At 40.4% G+C, this 18113-nt stretch overlaps 1 protein-coding gene across 1 annotated transcript in view; it reads left to right on the plus strand.

Annotated features, from left to right (window-relative positions):
• The window catches only part of LOC129701997 (sodium- and chloride-dependent neutral and basic amino acid transporter B(0+)-like), a 36077-nt gene extending 19045 nt beyond the window's left edge, over window positions 1-17032 (plus strand). The window contains exons 6-14 of the mRNA XM_055643460.1: window positions 570-702; window positions 3510-3650; window positions 4622-4850; window positions 5945-6070; window positions 6621-6739; window positions 9197-9296; window positions 10304-10413; window positions 10508-10678; window positions 13422-17032. Coding sequence (XP_055499435.1) covers window positions 570-702; window positions 3510-3650; window positions 4622-4850; window positions 5945-6070; window positions 6621-6739; window positions 9197-9296; window positions 10304-10413; window positions 10508-10678; window positions 13422-13547 — 1255 coding nt within the window. The 3' untranslated portion in view covers window positions 13548-17032. The remainder of the gene's footprint in view (window positions 1-569; window positions 703-3509; window positions 3651-4621; window positions 4851-5944; window positions 6071-6620; window positions 6740-9196; window positions 9297-10303; window positions 10414-10507; window positions 10679-13421) is intronic.
• The last annotated feature ends 1081 nt before the right edge of the window (window positions 17033-18113 follow it).

An 18113-nucleotide genomic window follows, 5' to 3' on the forward strand; every position in this document is an offset into this window, starting at 1 on the left:
TATCAGTGCTGAAATGTTGACACATATCTTTTGCCATCATAGATGATACTTGACCTACTGAGTTCTTCTAGCGTTCTGTTTTTTGTTGTACATAATCTCTAAGATGTTTGACGAGTTCAAAATGGGCAAGAACAGTAGTACCATTGAATCTTAAGGCGAACTGACGTAACTTCAATTCAACATAGACGATTATTGTCTTGACAATTAAGTAGTGGCCTGGAAACTTTCCACTTGAAATTCCAAAGCAATAGGGAAGTACCTAAAGCTTATAAGTAACAAAGGTGTTAAAGCTGTTAAAGCCAAATTTCCCCAACCCACACTACAGATTAATTGCATTTCTGTGCATTATGCACACAGATGTCCAAAACTCTTAACATGCACAATGCTGTTCATAATTCACAAACAAGTTTGCAATACTAACCTGTCACATCATTCATAAAATACATGCACTACATGACAGGGTTTCTCAGCCTTTAGCTTACTGATCCATGTATTATTGGTTAAATACATCAACTATGTATAATTAACAGTATCTTTATCTGAGATTATTTTGTTTTCATTTTATATAGTAAAGTGGCTTTACGCCGCACAAGTTCAATGGATGAGACGGGGCAGATAGTCTGGTACTTAGCCCTCTGTCTGCTTCTGGCCTGGTTGATCGTTGGGCTAGCATTATCCAAAGGAATCAAATCTTCAGGAAAGGTAAAATAATTAGTGATTAATAAAGTTCTGGTAACAAAAAACAAATACTATTCATAAATAATTTGTGAAGTCAGTTTGTTTACCTCAAAAGCGATGTTAACAGAAATTTGGCAAGTTGAATGAATTATTCATGAACACTGCCAGCCTAAGTGAGATCTGAAGATCTATTTCCTGTGTGCAAAAACAGGCAGTTCTCGACGGTCTGAATGCCCTGCTGATCAGTTCTTGTTCTTGTACATTTCAGTACAATATATTTTGATGTTATAACTTGCATGGAAGAGTATGTATGGGGAGTCATTTATGATATTTATTAAATACTTCAATATGTATGTAGGATGTATGATTAGCAAGTTTGTGATGACACAAAAATTGGTGATCTTGTGGATAGAGAGGAAAGTTGGGCAGAGCATTGGCAGATGGAATTTAGTCCTAACAAGTGCAATATAATGTGCTTTGTAAGAAATAAGGGTAGGATACATATAATAAATGCCAAAACACTAAGGAATGTTAATGAACAGAGGGACCTTGGAATTCAAGTCCAGTTTTCTGAAAGTCGCAACACGGGTGGATTGGTGGTGAAGAAGGCATTTGGCATATTTGCCTTCATTATTCAGAGGGCATAGAGTATAAAATATGTTAAACCTTGACAAATTTGAAAAGCATTGATTAGACTGCTCAGAGCATTGTGTAAAGTTCTGATTGCCACACTATAGGAAGGAAGTGGTTGTGCTGGCGAGAGTCATTGGAAAGTTTAAGAGGGAAGTGCAGAAGCTGGAAAATCGAAGGTACACAAAAATGCTGGGGAAACTCAGCGGGTGCAGCAGCATCTATGGAGCGAAGGAAATAGGCAACGTTTCGGGCCGAAACCCGAAAACCATCTGAAGAAGGGTTTCGACCCGAAACGTTGCCTATTTCCTTTGCTCCATAGATGCTGCTGCACCCGCTGAGTTTCTCCAGCATTTTTGTGTACCTTCATTGGCATGTTGCCTGGATTGGAAGAGTTTTGATATGGGGAAAGATTGGATTGTCTGGGTTTATTTTCCCTGGAGCAGGAAAAGGTGTTGAGTGACCTGATAGATGTATATTAAATTTTAAGATGTACAGATACGGTATACAGCCAGAATATTTTCCCATAGATAGGCCAACAATAAAAAATGAGGGTATACATTTAAGGTGAAAGGAGAGAATTTTAAAGGAGCCAATGAAACTTTTTTAGGCAGACTTTACCTAATATCCTGAGCTCACAGTCAGAGCAGGTGGTGGTTACAATCACTACATTTAACAGACATTTAAACAGGCATTTAAGCAGGCATGACAAAGCTAAAGTAGGCAAATGGGATTAGTACAGATGGCAAAACGGTAGGCATGAACAATGTTTGTGGTGGGCTAAAGGGCTCCTTCTGTGCTTTATGACTGTGACTCCATGACACTGGATGAGGAATTCCAGGAATTAGTGGATGAGCATATGATGAGTGTTTGACAACACTGGGACGCTACTCGCCGGAGTTTAAAAGGTTGAGGGGAGATCTCATTGAAACTTACAGAATAATGAAATGCATAGATAGAAAGGATGTTCCACTGGTGGGAGAGTCTAGGATCAGAGGTCATATACTCAGAATTAAACGGTACTCTTTTAGAAAGGAGGTGAGGAGGAACTTCCACAGTACTTAATCCAAAGTCAGTGGATATTTTTAAGGCAGAGATAGACAGATTCTTGATTAGAACGGGTATAAAGGGATATGGGGAGAAGGCAAGAAATGGGATTAGGAGGCAGAGATCTGCCATGATTGAATGGCGGAGTAGGCTCGATAGGTCGAATGGCCTAATTCTACTCCTATAACATGTGAAATTGTGAACACTGACTCTAAATAAGCAGGTCAACTGGCACGGACAATGAATCAGCTACAGAAAGTAAGGAAGGAATAAAAAAAGACTTAAGAAAAATGAGGGGAAAACATAAATAAACAATAGGTGCAGGAGTAGGCCATTCAGCCCTTCGTGCCAGCACCGTCATTCAATGTGATCATGGCTAATCATCCACAATCAGTACCCCGTTCCTGTCTTCTCGCCATATCCCCTGACTCCGCTATCTTTAAGAGCTCTATCTAACTCTCTCTTGAAAGCATCCAGAGAATTGGCCTCCACTGCCTTTTGAGGCAGAGAATTCCACAGATTCACAACTCTCTGTGTGAAATAGTGAGTGATAATTAGTGATTAGGGGAAAAATAATGGTGATGAGTAGACTCGTTTTCTGCTTTCCTTATAATGGTCTTCATTCAACTAATACAAGGTTAATTCCCGGGATGGCGGGACTGTCATATGCTGACAGAATGGAGCAGCTGGGCTTGTACACTCTGGAGTTTAGAAGGATGAGAGGGTATCTCATTGAAACATATTAGATTGTTAAGGGCTTGGACACACTAGAGGCAGGAAACATGTTCCCGATGTTGGGGGAGTCCAGAACCAGGGGCCACAGTTTAAGAATAAGGAGTAAGCCATTTAGAACGGAGACGAGGAGACATTTTTTCTCACAGAGAGTGGTGAGTCTGTAGAATTCTCTGCCTCAGAGGGCGGTGGAGGCAGGTTCTCTGGATGCTTTCAAGAGAGCTAGATATGGCTCTTAAAAATAGCGGAGTCAGGGGATATGGGAGAAGGCGGGAATGGGGTACTGATAGTGGATGATCAGCCATGGCGGTGTTGGCTCGAAGGGCCGAATGGCTTACACCTGCACCTATTGTCTATAATACAATACTGCAAATGTTGCATGAACAACGTCAAAAATCTAATAATCTACTCTCCATGGTTAGGTGGTTTATTTCACAGCAACATTTCCTTATGTGGTTCTCATTATACTCCTGGTCCGAGGTGCTACTCTGGAAGGTGCCTATAAAGGAATTGAATTCTATATTGGAAGACAGTCAGATATCAGTAGATTATCTGATGCGGAGGTAAGAGCACCAATCATCTAAAGAACTGACTTAATTCCACAGTCAAATCTATTTCAGTTTTCACTTTTATATTTTATATTCTTATTTCTGAAACATACAATTTTGAAATGTTCACATGAGAAAATTTTGGTATGTTCACATGAGAAAATTGATCTTACTAAAGGGCCTGTCCCACTTGGCTGTCATTTGCGCATAATTTACGTGACATCATTTACGCGTCATGACGCACACATGATGCGCGCATGGTGCGCATTACGCGTGCATGGTGCCCGATAACTTAGGCAGTGACGCGCGGCCACGAGCGGCGGCGCTGGATTTTGTGATGTACAAAATCTTTGCGCGCCATCTGCATGACGCACAAATGACGGCCAAGGGGGACAGGCCCTTAACAGTATTTTATTTGACACTAAGTTGCTACCACAGAATAAAGATTAAGAACGCCAATTTTAGTGTTGTTATTTGCAGATTTGATATTAGGGTTTAACATCAGATTTAAAATATGTGTATAATCAGATGGAATAGGACATGATAGAATTGGAAGGGATAGGATTGAAAAGAAATGCAATGCAATAGTTACTGAATTACATTCTTCACACCTACCCTTTAGATTCTTGTAGACAGTTCAATAATAAGACTATTGGGGATTTAAGATCCAATTAATAAGTATGTGAGATGATAATAACATTTTAAATAGGCCTTCTTTGTGTTGCTTTCAACAAAGGTAAATGTTATTAAACTTAATCATCATGTCTTATACAAACATAGCATTATAAAACTGGTAAGAGTCTGAAGGAAGTCAGATAAAGTAAATTGATGGCCCAGCTTTTCTACTGGTTACTCAATTGATAAAATGATTTTCAATTAAGCAGCGCACCTTGGAGCTATAATATAAACCTCCAATGATTAATGCAATTTTATTCAAAACTGATTGAGATCAACCATGTTAATTATGTTTACTTTCTATTTGTCAGGTCTGGAAAGATGCTGCAACTCAGATATTCTATTCATTGTCAGTTGCTTGGGGAGGTTTAACAGCACTGTCATCCTACAACAAATTTCACAACAACTGTTACACAGATGCCTTAATTATCTGTGTGATTAATTGTGGCACAAGTGTGTTTGCGGGATTTGCCATCTTCTCAGTCCTTGGACATATGGCTCATATACAAGACAAGCTTGTATCAGAGGTTGCAAAATCAGGTACTTTACAATAAGACCCCTTATCTTCAGTTTCCCAACCATGAGGTAGAAGTGAATTGCTCAACAAACCTAGCCTTTTCACCCTTTTGGCAAAACTCCAATAAGGAGGTTTTTTTTAAACTGAAAATGATAGGCATTCTTTCAACTGCATGTGATGATTAGATGTACAACTTTCAAACTTTGTTGAGGCTGTATAATTTAACACAATTCCATAAATAACTAAATAATACAATTTTGGAAAGATAAAATATGTCACAATTTTCAACTGAACATATCAACAGTTAATTTTACTGAGAAGATTATAGTGCTCTGACTTTACTTGTGGCACTGGTGTCTACAGTGCAGTTGTGGAAGCCACTAATTGTTAGCTTGCTCATCACAGCCAATGGCATAATTTACTTCTGTGACTAGTTACAGTTTCTTTGTTGTCGTAAACAATGTTACCAATCTGAAAATAATGTTATGTGACCAGTTTAAACTTAATTAAAGCAATCAAAAAAATATTGACTAGGTGCATACAATTTATAAACTGGAACCATCTGAGCTATTAAAAGTGTCAAGCAGGATCACAGAGTTTTGAACATCACTGATGCAAATGATTTGATTTAAATCTAGATGTGATTAGGTTTAAATTGGTTTTAATTCTCAGATCTGGAAACAAATCCATTCCAAAGAGATGAAGGGAGTCGTATCCACACAGATTGCTGTATGCAAGAATGCAAGTTTGGCCAGTCTATCTCAATCCTCGTGGGCGTGGACCACAGCACAAAACCGGAAATGAATTTGGAATATTATGTGGTGACATCCTGGATAGCTGTTTTGAGCAATGAAAGATGGATTCTGCACAGTGATGGGCCAAACAAGGATTTGAACCTGCAAATAGATTTAATTAGATCTTTTGGACCTGAAATAGAGAGTGTCCATTTCCCCAGCACACAACCTATTGATGAACAGTCATATCTCAAACTATTTACACAATTATACTCCAAAAACTGATAGTGATCACGTAAAGAAACTAGTCACTTCAAAGATAACAGCAGTGGTTTTATTTTAAAGAAAATGACGTGCAACAATTTGTTTGTATCATCACTTAGGTTTCGGTTTGGCTTTCATTGCCTATCCAGAAGCTCTTGCACAGCTGCCAGTGGCACCTTTTTGGTCCATTTTATTTTTCTTCATGTTGGTCACTCTCGGACTTGACAGTCAGTTTGCAACTATCGGTAAGAATGATATTACTTCATTTCTTTTTACTATTCAGCAGGGTTTGAAGATTAATTCCTACTCTGGTTTTGAGTGTTCTGAGATGACTGATGTGGAAACAACAGACTTGCACAGAAGGGGCAAGAACAGCTGGTGGGAAGGGAGGTTTTTTTTGTGAGATGGTGCACATTTCATTATTTAAAAGGGGCTTTCATATATTCTTAGTGCACAGGTTCAGTATTTAATAGAAGGCCGGAAGTTTCCTTTCAGTGTAGGAATGAACTGCAGATGCTGGTTTAAACCAAACATCGACACAAAATGCTGCAGTAACTCAGCAGGATAGTCAACATCTCTGGAGAGAAGGAATGGGTGACGTTTCGGGTTGAGACCCTTCTTCAGTCTGACAGTATTTAGCACTTATTTTTCTTACTATTCAAGATAGTGATTTCTTACTATTCAAGAAACAGCCCAAAGTATTAATTTCTGTGGCTATGAAAGGTTTTTGGTTTTTCTGTGGCTATGAAAAATATTTAAGAATTACTAGCATCTTTGAACATTTTCTTTCATTAGAAACAATTTTGACAGCGCTGCTGGACCAATTCCCCAAGGTTCTACAATCAAAACGCATTTATCTGACAGCAGGCATTTGCTCAATATTTTTTTTCCTTGGCCTTACATGTGTGTCACAGGTATGCTAATTTTCTAAAAGTTACTGGCCTTGAAATTATCTTGTGCCTGCTAATGATCATTTTGGTTATGTGCCCACCACTGTAAACCTTAGAAGCATCAGATGTCTGACTGCTATTAATCAGCTTTTACAATACTTCTCTCATGTGATGCAGAGCACCCAAAGGAAATTGTTCATGTCTGGGGCTGAAACTAGATCCAGGACAGGGTCAGGAGGAAGACGCTATAAATATTATTGCATGGGAATTAGAAATGCTTGATGCGTATTTGACATTGATGTGCATGCAAGAGTGAGGCATGTAGTACCTGGTTGAATATCTCGAGAGATGCATATTTTAATAAACAAAGCTACATAGTTGAAAATGCACTCTAGATGAAATTATATGTGGACTGAAATATTGATCACATAGCAATGAAATAAACAATACTACATGATCAAATATGTAGTCTACTATTTTCTCACATAAGATTAGTTGCACAGCCCTCAAATTAGAGGTTTAGCATTTTACATGAAAGTATTAAAGAATGACCTCCTACTTGTTTTCTAATTTATCATATTGTGAAGAGATAGTGACTGATTTTTCCCACCTCCAGAATCTGATTAAACAGACAAAATATTTTGGTTATCACAGTGAATAAAATAAACATTTTCTTTTCCCATTTTAAACAGCTAGATCTATTTGCGTATGTTCCTGTAGTTTAGGGATGTACTCACTGAAGAGCTTTACTCGTTAGGTATTCTTACAACCAGAACAGAAGTTGGTGGTTTCAAAATGCAACTAAACATGTAACATTTCACTGCAGCAACCTTTAAGATGAAATACCTGACAAAGTTGTGAATAATAAGGCATTAATCATATGTTTATGTTTTTATTTCCTGTCATCCGAGTAATAACCAAAAAATTGGGTCCTTCAGAAATGGGAGCAAACGTGGTGGCAGTGGTGGTTTATCAAACTATATTGCCTGCTTTGTAGCTGAGAAAAGTGTTGATTTTCAGAGTTATATAGTCTTACAGCATGGAAACAAACCTTTGGCCCACGGGCCAACATGTCCCATCTACACTACTCCCACCTGCCTGCGTTTGGCTCTTATCCCTCTAAACCTGTCCTATCCATGTACTTGTCTGAATGTTTCTTCAACATTGCGATAGTACCTGTCTCAACAACCTCCTCCAGCAGCTTGATCCATACACACACCACCCCTGGTGTGAAAAAGTTACCCCTCCGGTTCCTATTAAATCTTCCCCCCCTCACCTTAAACCCATGTCCTCTGGCTCTCAATTTGAATACTCTATGCAAGAGACTCCATGCATCTATCCAATCTATTCCTCATGATTTTGTACACCTCTATAAGCTCACCCCTCATTCTCCTGCGCTCCAAGTAATAGACTTCTAATCTGCTCCACTTTTCCCTATACCTCAGACCCTCGAGCCCTTGCCACATCCTCATAAATCTTCTCTGCACCCATTCCAACCTGACATCTTTCCTATAACATGGTGCCCAAAACTGAACACAATACTCTAAATGCGGCCACACTAACATCTTATACAACTACAACATGACCTCCCAACTTGCATATTCAATACTATGACTGATGAAAGCCAATGTGCCAAATACTTTTTGACCACCCTATCTATCTGTGATGTCACTTTCAATGAACTATGTACCTGTACTCCTATATTCCTCTGCTCTACAACACTCCCCAGACCCCTACCGTTCACTGCGAGGGTCCCGCCTATGTTAGTGCTTCCAAAATGCAACAACTCACAATTTTCTGTATTAAATTCAATCAACCGTTCCTCAGCCCACCTGCCCAACCTATCAAGATCCTGCCGCAATTTTTGACAACCATCTTCATTATACAATACCACCCACTTTTGTGTCATCTGCAAACTTGCTAATCATACCATGTACGTTCTTATCCACATCATTGATTTAGATGCAAACAGCAATGAGCCTAGCACCGAACCCTGAAGCACACCACTAGTCACAGCCTCCAGTCCGAAAAGCAACCTTCTATCATCACCCTCTGCTTCCTTCCACAAAGCCAATTTTCTATCAATTCAGCTATCTCTCCTTGCATGCCACAAGATCTAACCTCCCAGAGCAGCCTACCTTGAGTTGCAGAACCTTGTCAAATGCAGTTCTGCCCTTGATGGGCCTTTTTGGTCACATCCTCAAAAAACTCAATCAGATTCGTGAGACACGACCTCCTGCATATAAAACCACGTTGACCATCCCTAATCCATCCTTAACTGTCTAAATACATGTATATCCTGTTTCTCGGAATACTTTTTCTGCAACCCTTATTGAATAAAGGCACAACATTTGCAGTCTTCTGGCACCTCATCAGTATTTGATATGTTGATTCTTAAATCTCAATTATGTTCCAGAGATTTTTATTCAGTGCAATTCATTTTTCTTAACAGGAAATATTTAATAGTTAATTTCTATTTAGGCTGGTATTTATTGGATCAATATACTGGATCATTTCTGTGGTGGATGGGGAATTCTAGTCGCAGCTGTTGTAGAACTTATTGGTATAAGCTGGATCTATGGTAAGTACAACAAAGGAAAAAGGAGAAGCAAAATTAAATGATTTTACCAGCTTTGCTCCTAACCTATCTTGCTCTCTTATTTACATGGCCCATTTTTATCACCTCTGTTCCTTTTCTAGATCTGGCTGCCTATATCTCAAGAGACAAACGATCTACCGTAATCAAATATAAACTAACTAACATCCGGATGCCTTAACCATACGTTCTTCCACCCGGTCTCTGCAAGGATGTCATCCATTTCTCTGTCTCTGCTGCATCTGTTCTCGACAAAACTTTCCATTCCAGGACTTCTGAAATGCCCTCCTTTTGCAAACTTCACAATCTCAATGTACCTTCTCAATCTAGTGCCAACTATCCCATTGCCTCCACAGATGCTGCTTGACTAATTGAATTCATCCAGGAGTGTTTTCTTGCTCAACAACCATTATGGCTCAGTGAATTGTCAGTTGGTTTAACTGTTGAGCCTGAAGTATAACAAAATAGCAACAGTTTCAGTTCCCCAACGCCCCCTCTCAAGATGTTTTTGTAATTAATTTGCTGTCAGGACAAAATACTCTGATGGACCTATTTCTGCTATTGGATACACAGACTCTGACCCTTTTAGCACAGATCCGATACATCGGTTGAAAATCAAAGTAGTTCAGAAAACATTAAATGCTGGAGACACTCAGCACTTCAGACAGCATTTGTGTAGAGTACAATAGAGTCAACAATTTTGTTAACCATTTATCGATCCATAGATGCTAACCAACCTTCTGAACATTTCCAGTATTTTCTGCTTTGTTTTAAATTTCAAATCTGATATTTAAGCTTGTTGTAATGATGTCTAAGTCTTTGAATTTTGTACAAGTATCATAAGGCATTAATTGGTCAATGGGATGAATTTACTCATCTCAAATCTTTAGTAACTGCCTTCTCTAATTTAATCTGCTCAATAGTGACACACAGGTTGCCTTATAGAATGGATGACCTAGGTGATTGTAATTACCTACTTTTATTCTTCACAGGGGTAAACAGATTTATCAAGGACATTGAGATGATGATCGGAGAAAAAAGTTGGATATTCTGGCTGTGGTGGAGACTGTGTTGGTTTTTTATCTCCCCATGTCTGCTGACAGTAGGAAAACGTTATTTATTTAGAAATTTAACTTGTTTATAATCAAACAGCAGATTGTAGTTCTAATTTTGTTTCATCCTATAATTTTATACAGGCAATTTTAATTTGGTCCTTAGCAACATTTGTTCCACCAACATATGGATCTATTCCATATCCTACTTGGGGAATAGCACTTGGCTGGTGTATGATTATCTTCTGCGTTATATGGATCCCCATTATAGCTGTTGTGAAAATTGTTCAAGCCGAGGGCTCTAGTTTATTTCAGGTAAGATATTACTTTATATCCTTGAAAGACTGCTTGAAATGTAAACATTTTGAGCTGCATATTTCAAAACAACATAATGGAAGTTAAGATATATCTATCTTTCTTCTATCTTCTATATCTTCTATATATTACTAAAACTCTCATCTTGACAACTTCCTGTCTGCGTTGTAATTAAATATACGCAAAAACGATCCCCCATAGCACTACGATTTTTCGCCACCTTACTCGCCATTCTCCCCTGCTGCAAGTCAAATAAGTTTTGTTCCGATCGGTGAAATAGTACAAAAGTTATGAAGGTTTTGAAGGTTCCCTCTCCCCCACACTCTCCCCTCTCCCCCACACCCTCCCCCCCCCCCCTTCCCCACAACCACCCCACCCGCCCCCACACACACACCCCCCCCCCCCCACACACAACCTCCCCCCTCTCCCCACACCATGGTGGAATATTGCATTGGGAAATGGGTTGCGTTGGGGGACCAGTCCTCCCGTGTGACTGGGACCCAACGGGTCCCACTTAATCTAGAATATTACAAAAACTCTCATCTTATTTGTCCGTATGCATATGAGTGTGTGTGTCCCTGAATACCGCCAAAACTGTACACGATAGAGCTACACTTATTGGCCCACCTTACTCACCGTTGTCCTGTGATGTAAATGAAACGAGTATTGTTCAGATTGATGGTGTTATTTACAAGTTATTGACATTTTAAACTTTACAAAACCACGTTACAAAACCACTTTTCCACTTGCCCTGCCCGCCAGCCGCGTTCGACGTCACATTGGGATCCCAAATCTCACTGCCCACAAAAAAAAACCAACTCGGTTTTAATCAAATTCTTCCGTTATCATTAACAGCTAACATCGTGTTCAGGTTATTTTAAGGGGAAAATGCAAATTTCATTGAGAATTTCACTTAAAAAAAAAATATATATGTTTTTCATTGTGTGTGGGGGGGGGGGGGGGTGAGAGTTGTGGAGGGGGAGGCTCGTTTTTTTTAAAGCAATTTTTGTTGTGGGGAGGTGGAATAGGGCGAGATGAGGAGTGAGGCAGGGGATAAAGGGAGAGGATGGGGTAGGGAGGGAAAGGGAGGGGAAAGTGTGGGAGCCGAGGTGGGAGAGTGGGGGAAGAGGGGGGGGATAGAGGGAGGAGGTAGGGAGTGGAGGATAGAGGGAGAGAAGGGCAGTGGGAGAGATGAGGAGGGAGAGTGGGGGTGGGATAGGCGGAGATGAGGAGTAGGGGGGTGGAGGAGGTAGGGAGGGAAGAGGGGTTATGGAGGGAGGGAGTGACTGAGGGTAGGGGAAAGGAGAGGGAGGGACAGGTGAGGGACGGTGTGGGAGAGGGGAAAGAAGAAGAAGGGTGAAGAGGATGGGTAGGGAATGCTGGGGGATGAGGGGGAATGGAGGAGGATGGGGTAGGAAGAGGGATGGCGAGGTAATTGAGGAGGGGAAGGGGAAGAGGGACAATGGGAGGGAGGGGGTGAGGGGAGGAAGCAGAGGAGGGATATTGGAGGGTGAGGGAGAGAGGGGATAATGGAGGAGGGGAATAGGGGACTGAAGAGAATGAGATGCGTTCACATTGATCTTATTTTTTTACAAGTTATTGCCATTTTCAACTTTAAAAATGTTTGAGTCGCGCTCCCACTTGTCGGCCGCGCCTATGTAGTTGAAGAAGGGTTGCCGTGACTCGCGTCACAATGGGGATCTCTAGCGTCACAACAGGAATCTTTCAGCCGCGCCTGCACAGTTGGGGGCTATGAGTCAGTGGTGGATATGGCCGTGGGGGACAGGCCCAAGGTTCCTCATCTGGTCTAGTTTATCTTATTATTCAGCTCTAACATTAGAACAGAAGCACACAAAAAAGTGTGCCCCATCATTTTAAATAATCATACCTCAACTCCTCTTCTATTTCTCTCAATTGCCTGGGTTTTCAAAAATATATGTACCTCTATCTTAAACACTTCCAATGCTCTTGCCTCCACAACCTTCTGGGGTAGGGGCTTTTAGAGATTCAGTACCCTCTTCAAGAAATGATAGATGGGAAGTTAGGGAAAAGGGAAACGAGAGATATACAAGATTACCTATCCTGTCATGCCCCTTAGAATCATATATGTTTTAATAAGATCCTCCTTTATTCTAGTCGCCCATAAAGGGCACTTACAAAGTTACAAATTCCCCCTGTGCCAGGTCCCCCTTTGTTCTTCCCCCCCTCCTTCACAGTGGTCTCCCCACGCCGGGTCCTCCATTGAACTCTCCCCTCCCTCACAGCAGTCCCCCCCACAGCCGAGTCCTCCATTGTCCATTGTTCTTCCCCTCCCACATGGTGGAGCCGCCACTCCGCTGTTGCTCTTCCCCCTCCCTCACGGCAGTCCCCTTGCACCAGGTCCTTCTTTGTTCCTTCCCTCAGCAACGGCGTCCTCACTTTTGCATGTCAATCCTCGACCGTCGGTTGGCGCCATCATTGATAGCCGCACCAACCACTCCATTAATGCTGCCCGGCCCTCCCCGGATGCCTCCGTGGCGCCGACCCAGGGCACAGGCTCCAGGAAAGATGGCCGCGGGTTTTGTCGATCCGCGAGGCTCCACCTCTGTCACGGGCTCCGACATGCGAGGCTCCTCCTCCACCTCACAAGGTACCAGCCACGAGGTTCTGGCCCGTGATGCTCCATCGCCGGCCCGCAATTTTCTGTGCATTCATGGTGAGTTTAAATCAAATAGAAATTAAAGAACTATTTTCCTTTTCACAGAAAATCGTCAGATCTTCCAAGCCAACTCAAGACTGGGGTCCTTACTTAAAGCAGCACCGAGGAGAAAGATACAGCAATAAGCATGATTTCAAACAAACTGGCTTGGCTGAGATGGCAAAATTATAGGCACTAGTTACAATTCCATTTATAAATATTGTTCCAATATTGAAGAATATTTTTCAAAGTTAGTTTTAAAATAGGGAAAACAGCTTCATCTAATAAATCTGACATAGCACAGGGACAATCTTAAGGACACAAGCTCTTCATGTACAGTTTTGCCAGAGAGCATTTCTCAAAAATTCTTGCTTGTGAATCCTTGGTAAAGAAGACTGACCAAGTTTCCAAAGTGCAAACCAATGGTCATGCCTAAAGTACATATTCATTAAATTATCCTTCTCAACTATGACTTTAAATATTTCATAATTTTTTTTAATGACAATGACAAGTATCCTAACTCTCAAGCAGTAGATGTCATGGATTAAATTAAAAAAAGATATGGAAATATAATTCAACAGATACTTTTAAGGCTGAGACAGATAGATTCTTGATTAGTAAGAGTGCCAAGGGTTATGGGGAGAAGGCAGGAGAATGGGGTTAGGAGGGAGAGACATATCAGCCATGATTGAATGGTGGAGTAGACTTAATGGGCCGAATGACCAAATTCTGCTCCTTTCACTTCTGACCTTATGATAATGCCATCGACCGTAACACCTACTAGTTTCATTTTTAAGACAAGGGATGGTTGATCAAAAATCTCCTGATAAAGAGATTAAACTTTAAATAATATATTTCATACATTCATTTTAATAATCATTCTATTTTTAATCATTCATAACTGGGTTTCCCAAATTTCCAAAAAAGATGACAACAGAATGCAAGTATCATTGATTTATGACACAGAAAAAGCAGAATATTTCCACCCTTGATGACAACTGATTGCTGTTGGTCTGTTCACCTCTATACTCAGCAGCAGTCTGTCTTTCACCAACCATACCAAGACCGCACAACTATAATCAGGAACTGGACACCCCCCAATCTGGAATGCCCACCCTATAAGCCTCACTCATTGGTAACTACCTGCTCATTATAGTCTTTGATCTTATCAAGACGGGAATCTACCTGATTAAATGTAAGCCTATTAAATCAGGCACTGGAATTTAAAGGATACCTGCAATTAAAGTCGGCAGTCAACATTTGCAAATGTTTATCTACCACACAGCTATATGCCTTTATCTGTCTCCCCTCCACCCCTTAAATTACCTTTCTTCACACTAATGTCTAAATTAAAGGTTTCCTTGCTTTTCAGGTGCACCAGCCACCCGCACATCTTCCCTGCATACATTGGTGGAGAATTGTAGTGGTAACAATTACAGCTAAGAGCCCACCTTAATTACATGACTGCTTATTCGTTTAAGCAAAACAATGTGCCACCAATCCAGTGAGCATATTGCTCCATCTGACAATATGAATCAGTAAGAAGCATCCTCCTCTCAACCCTATAAAATCTAAGCAGAGAGAAAATAAAACCCATAAGCAGGTTCATCTGGTAGTGAGGAGGATGGAGAAATATAGTGACTACTCAAATACAATTCATACATTTTTCTTCCTTCCTTTAAGATTAAGTATAATTGAAATATTAAGTCCGGTTATAAGACTGATTACAAGTGATTGTTTCATTGATTGCTTTTTGTTTACGCTATGTCACTTTATACTACAAATTATACAAAGGCCTCTTGAATAATCACAGTCTCTTCTAACTTATTCAATCAAGTCCTGGGTAATTGATAGTGTTGGAGTATCTTTGTTGGAGTCCAACTGTAAATGTGGATTCCATCACTATGAATATACCAGTTGACGTGACTGGATTGGACATTTGTTCTATGTTCTGTCTGCTTTTATTTCCTTTTGTAAGATCCAATTATATCAGTTAACTTTTCTGGTCTGGCTGCTTTTATTAAAATGATCCCTGGACCACAAGAAGTTGCTACTATTTCAGCCTCCTTAACTCTTAATAAAAAAACGTCTCCATTTGCTCTTCTTTCAGTCACACCAAGCTTATATCACAATTGCTTACAAATGTCAAAACATGCTCATTAACAAACCACACTAAAAAATGAAGCAAAGAGGAACATAAAGTAAAAATGCAGTCCAGGAAAGTACCCAAAATGATCATTTAATTATGAAGGAATTCCACTTTCTCCAGTCACCATGGATGCCTTTAGGAAATTTGTTGAACCAGAAAATATTACAGAATTTGGACTGCAGAGGTTTGGTGAGATACTATGTCACACCTTATTACATAAGCAAAATTTGATGTTTATGGTCACAGTAACACAAGGCCACCATTGAATGGACTCGTGTTATGTGATAATATAACTAAAGCAGTATTACAAATGATCCACATAATGATCAAAGTCGGTAAGTACTTGAGAACAAAATGAAACACCATTCATGTATGGTCTTTTGACTGACAATAACCTCGAAGATTTTTCAAATAAAATGGATCGAGAGCTATGGAAAATACAAAAATAGCATGGATTGACTTAACACAATGTCAGGACTGACATGACTGGCCTATTGGCAATCTATACTAGAAGATGAGCTGAAACAACACAACTGAAAGTAACTCTATATGTTCAGTTTTGCATTCTTTATTTTCACATGTACCGAGGTACAGTGAAAAGATTTTGTTTGCATTCTATCCAATCATATATGAATACAATCAAGCAACTCTCTGGTTAACTTGTCCCTTCCCACCCAAACCACCCCCTCCCCAGGTACTTTCCCCAGCAACCACAGGAGATGCAACACCTGTCCCTGTACCTCGCCCCTCGACTTCGTCCAAGGCCCCTAACAGTATTTTCAGGTGAGGCAGAGGTTCACTTGCACCTCCTCCAACCTTATCTACTGTATCTGCTGTTCCAGGTGTGGACTCCTATATATGAGTGAGACCAAACGCAGGCTCGGCAATCGTTTCACTGAACACCTCCACTCAGTCCACCTAAACCTACCAGATCTCCTGGTTGCTAAACACTTTATCTGCCCCTTTCATTCCCATACTGACCTTTCTGACCTCCATTGACAGTGATGCCCAGGGCAAATTGGAGGAACAACACCTCATATTTCGCTTGACGCCCCAGCAGTATGAAAATTGACCTCTAACTTCAAATAACCTTGCTCTCCATCCCTCCCCCCTTCCCAGTTCTCCGACCAGTCTGACTGCCCTCGATCACATTTTTTCTACGTTTGCTTTGTTGTTACCTTCTCCGGGCTAACAATGATCTATTCTACATTTTCCATGATCTCCACACTCTTTATCTTGTTTTCACACCTTACACTTCCTTATCTCTGCATTTTCCGATCCCCTGACACTGAAGAAGGGTCTTGATCCAAAACATCGCCCATTCCTTCTATCCAGAGATGCTGCATGTCCCGCTGAGTTACTCCAGCATTTTGAGTCTATCTTCAGTTTAACCATTGTTTGTGCTTGGTTTAAATGGTGAATAAATATTAGATTAGCTCTGTTGAACAGAGTAACCTAGTTCTGTGTATTCTATGTAATTATGTTTTATTATTGCCTTTTTTTAAGAATTAAAGTTTCTGCTTCCTAATATCCATGTTTCACCCTTTTGCTTTAAACCAAAAAGCGCATCCCCAGGGTGCTTAACAATAGCATCCCACAGTCAATGATTTGAACAGGCTCTGAGCACAGTGAAGGCATTTGTTCAGCATTACAGCAATCTTTCTGCAAATAAACGTGTCCTGTACATAATTGGAATCTGAGACCAATTGAAGTATACAGTTGAGATGATAAATGTGCAATGATGGCATCAAAAAGCTTGTTAGATAAAGAAGAAAAGGACCTGTAAAGATAACCTATCCTGCTTTCTGAAATTAATATGTTCCTCCAGTCTCCCAAGAAAAGCTTAAGTCTTATTTCTAAAAGCACTATTAAGCTTTCAATACACAGTAATACCCAATTTGAATAGATTTAAGATAGCAGCAATTCTCTTCACCATTTCAATTGAAGCATTAATTTCTTACTCAACCATGTAATGTTATCCTTTACTTTATGAAGTCAAAAATAGAACAAGGGGTCACAGTTTAAGGATAATGGTCTTTTAGTACCGAGATTAGAAAATGTTTTTTCACACAAAGAGTGGTGAATCTGTGGAATTCTCTGCCACAGAAAGTAGTTGAGGCCAGTTCATTGGCTATATTTAAGAGGGAGTTTGATATGGCCCTTGTGGCTAAAGGGATCAGGGGGTATGGAGAGAAGGCAGGTACAGGATACTGAGTTGGATGATCAGCCATGATCATATTGAATGGCGGTGCAGGATCGAAGGGCCGAATGGCCTACTCCTGCACCTATTTTCTATGTTTCTAAAAAGTTATAACTGCTCAAGAAAGAACTGCAGATGCTGGAAAAATCAAAGAGACAAAAATGCTGGAGAAGCTCAGCGTGTGAGGCAGCATCTATGGTGCAGCTGAAGACTCTCGACCCGAAACATCATCTATTTCTTCCTGAAGAAGGGTCGCAACCTGAAACGTCACCTATTCCTTCGCTGAAGATGGGTCTCGACCCGAAACGTCACCTATTCCTTCGCTCCATACATGCTGCCTCACCCGCTGAGTTTCTCCAGCATTTTTGTCTAAGTCATAACTGCTGCTATTTTGAACATTTCCTGATAT

Source organism: Leucoraja erinacea, chromosome 12 (genome assembly GCF_028641065.1).
Source record: "Leucoraja erinacea ecotype New England chromosome 12, Leri_hhj_1, whole genome shotgun sequence".
Taxonomy (NCBI): domain Eukaryota; kingdom Metazoa; phylum Chordata; class Chondrichthyes; order Rajiformes; family Rajidae; genus Leucoraja; species Leucoraja erinaceus.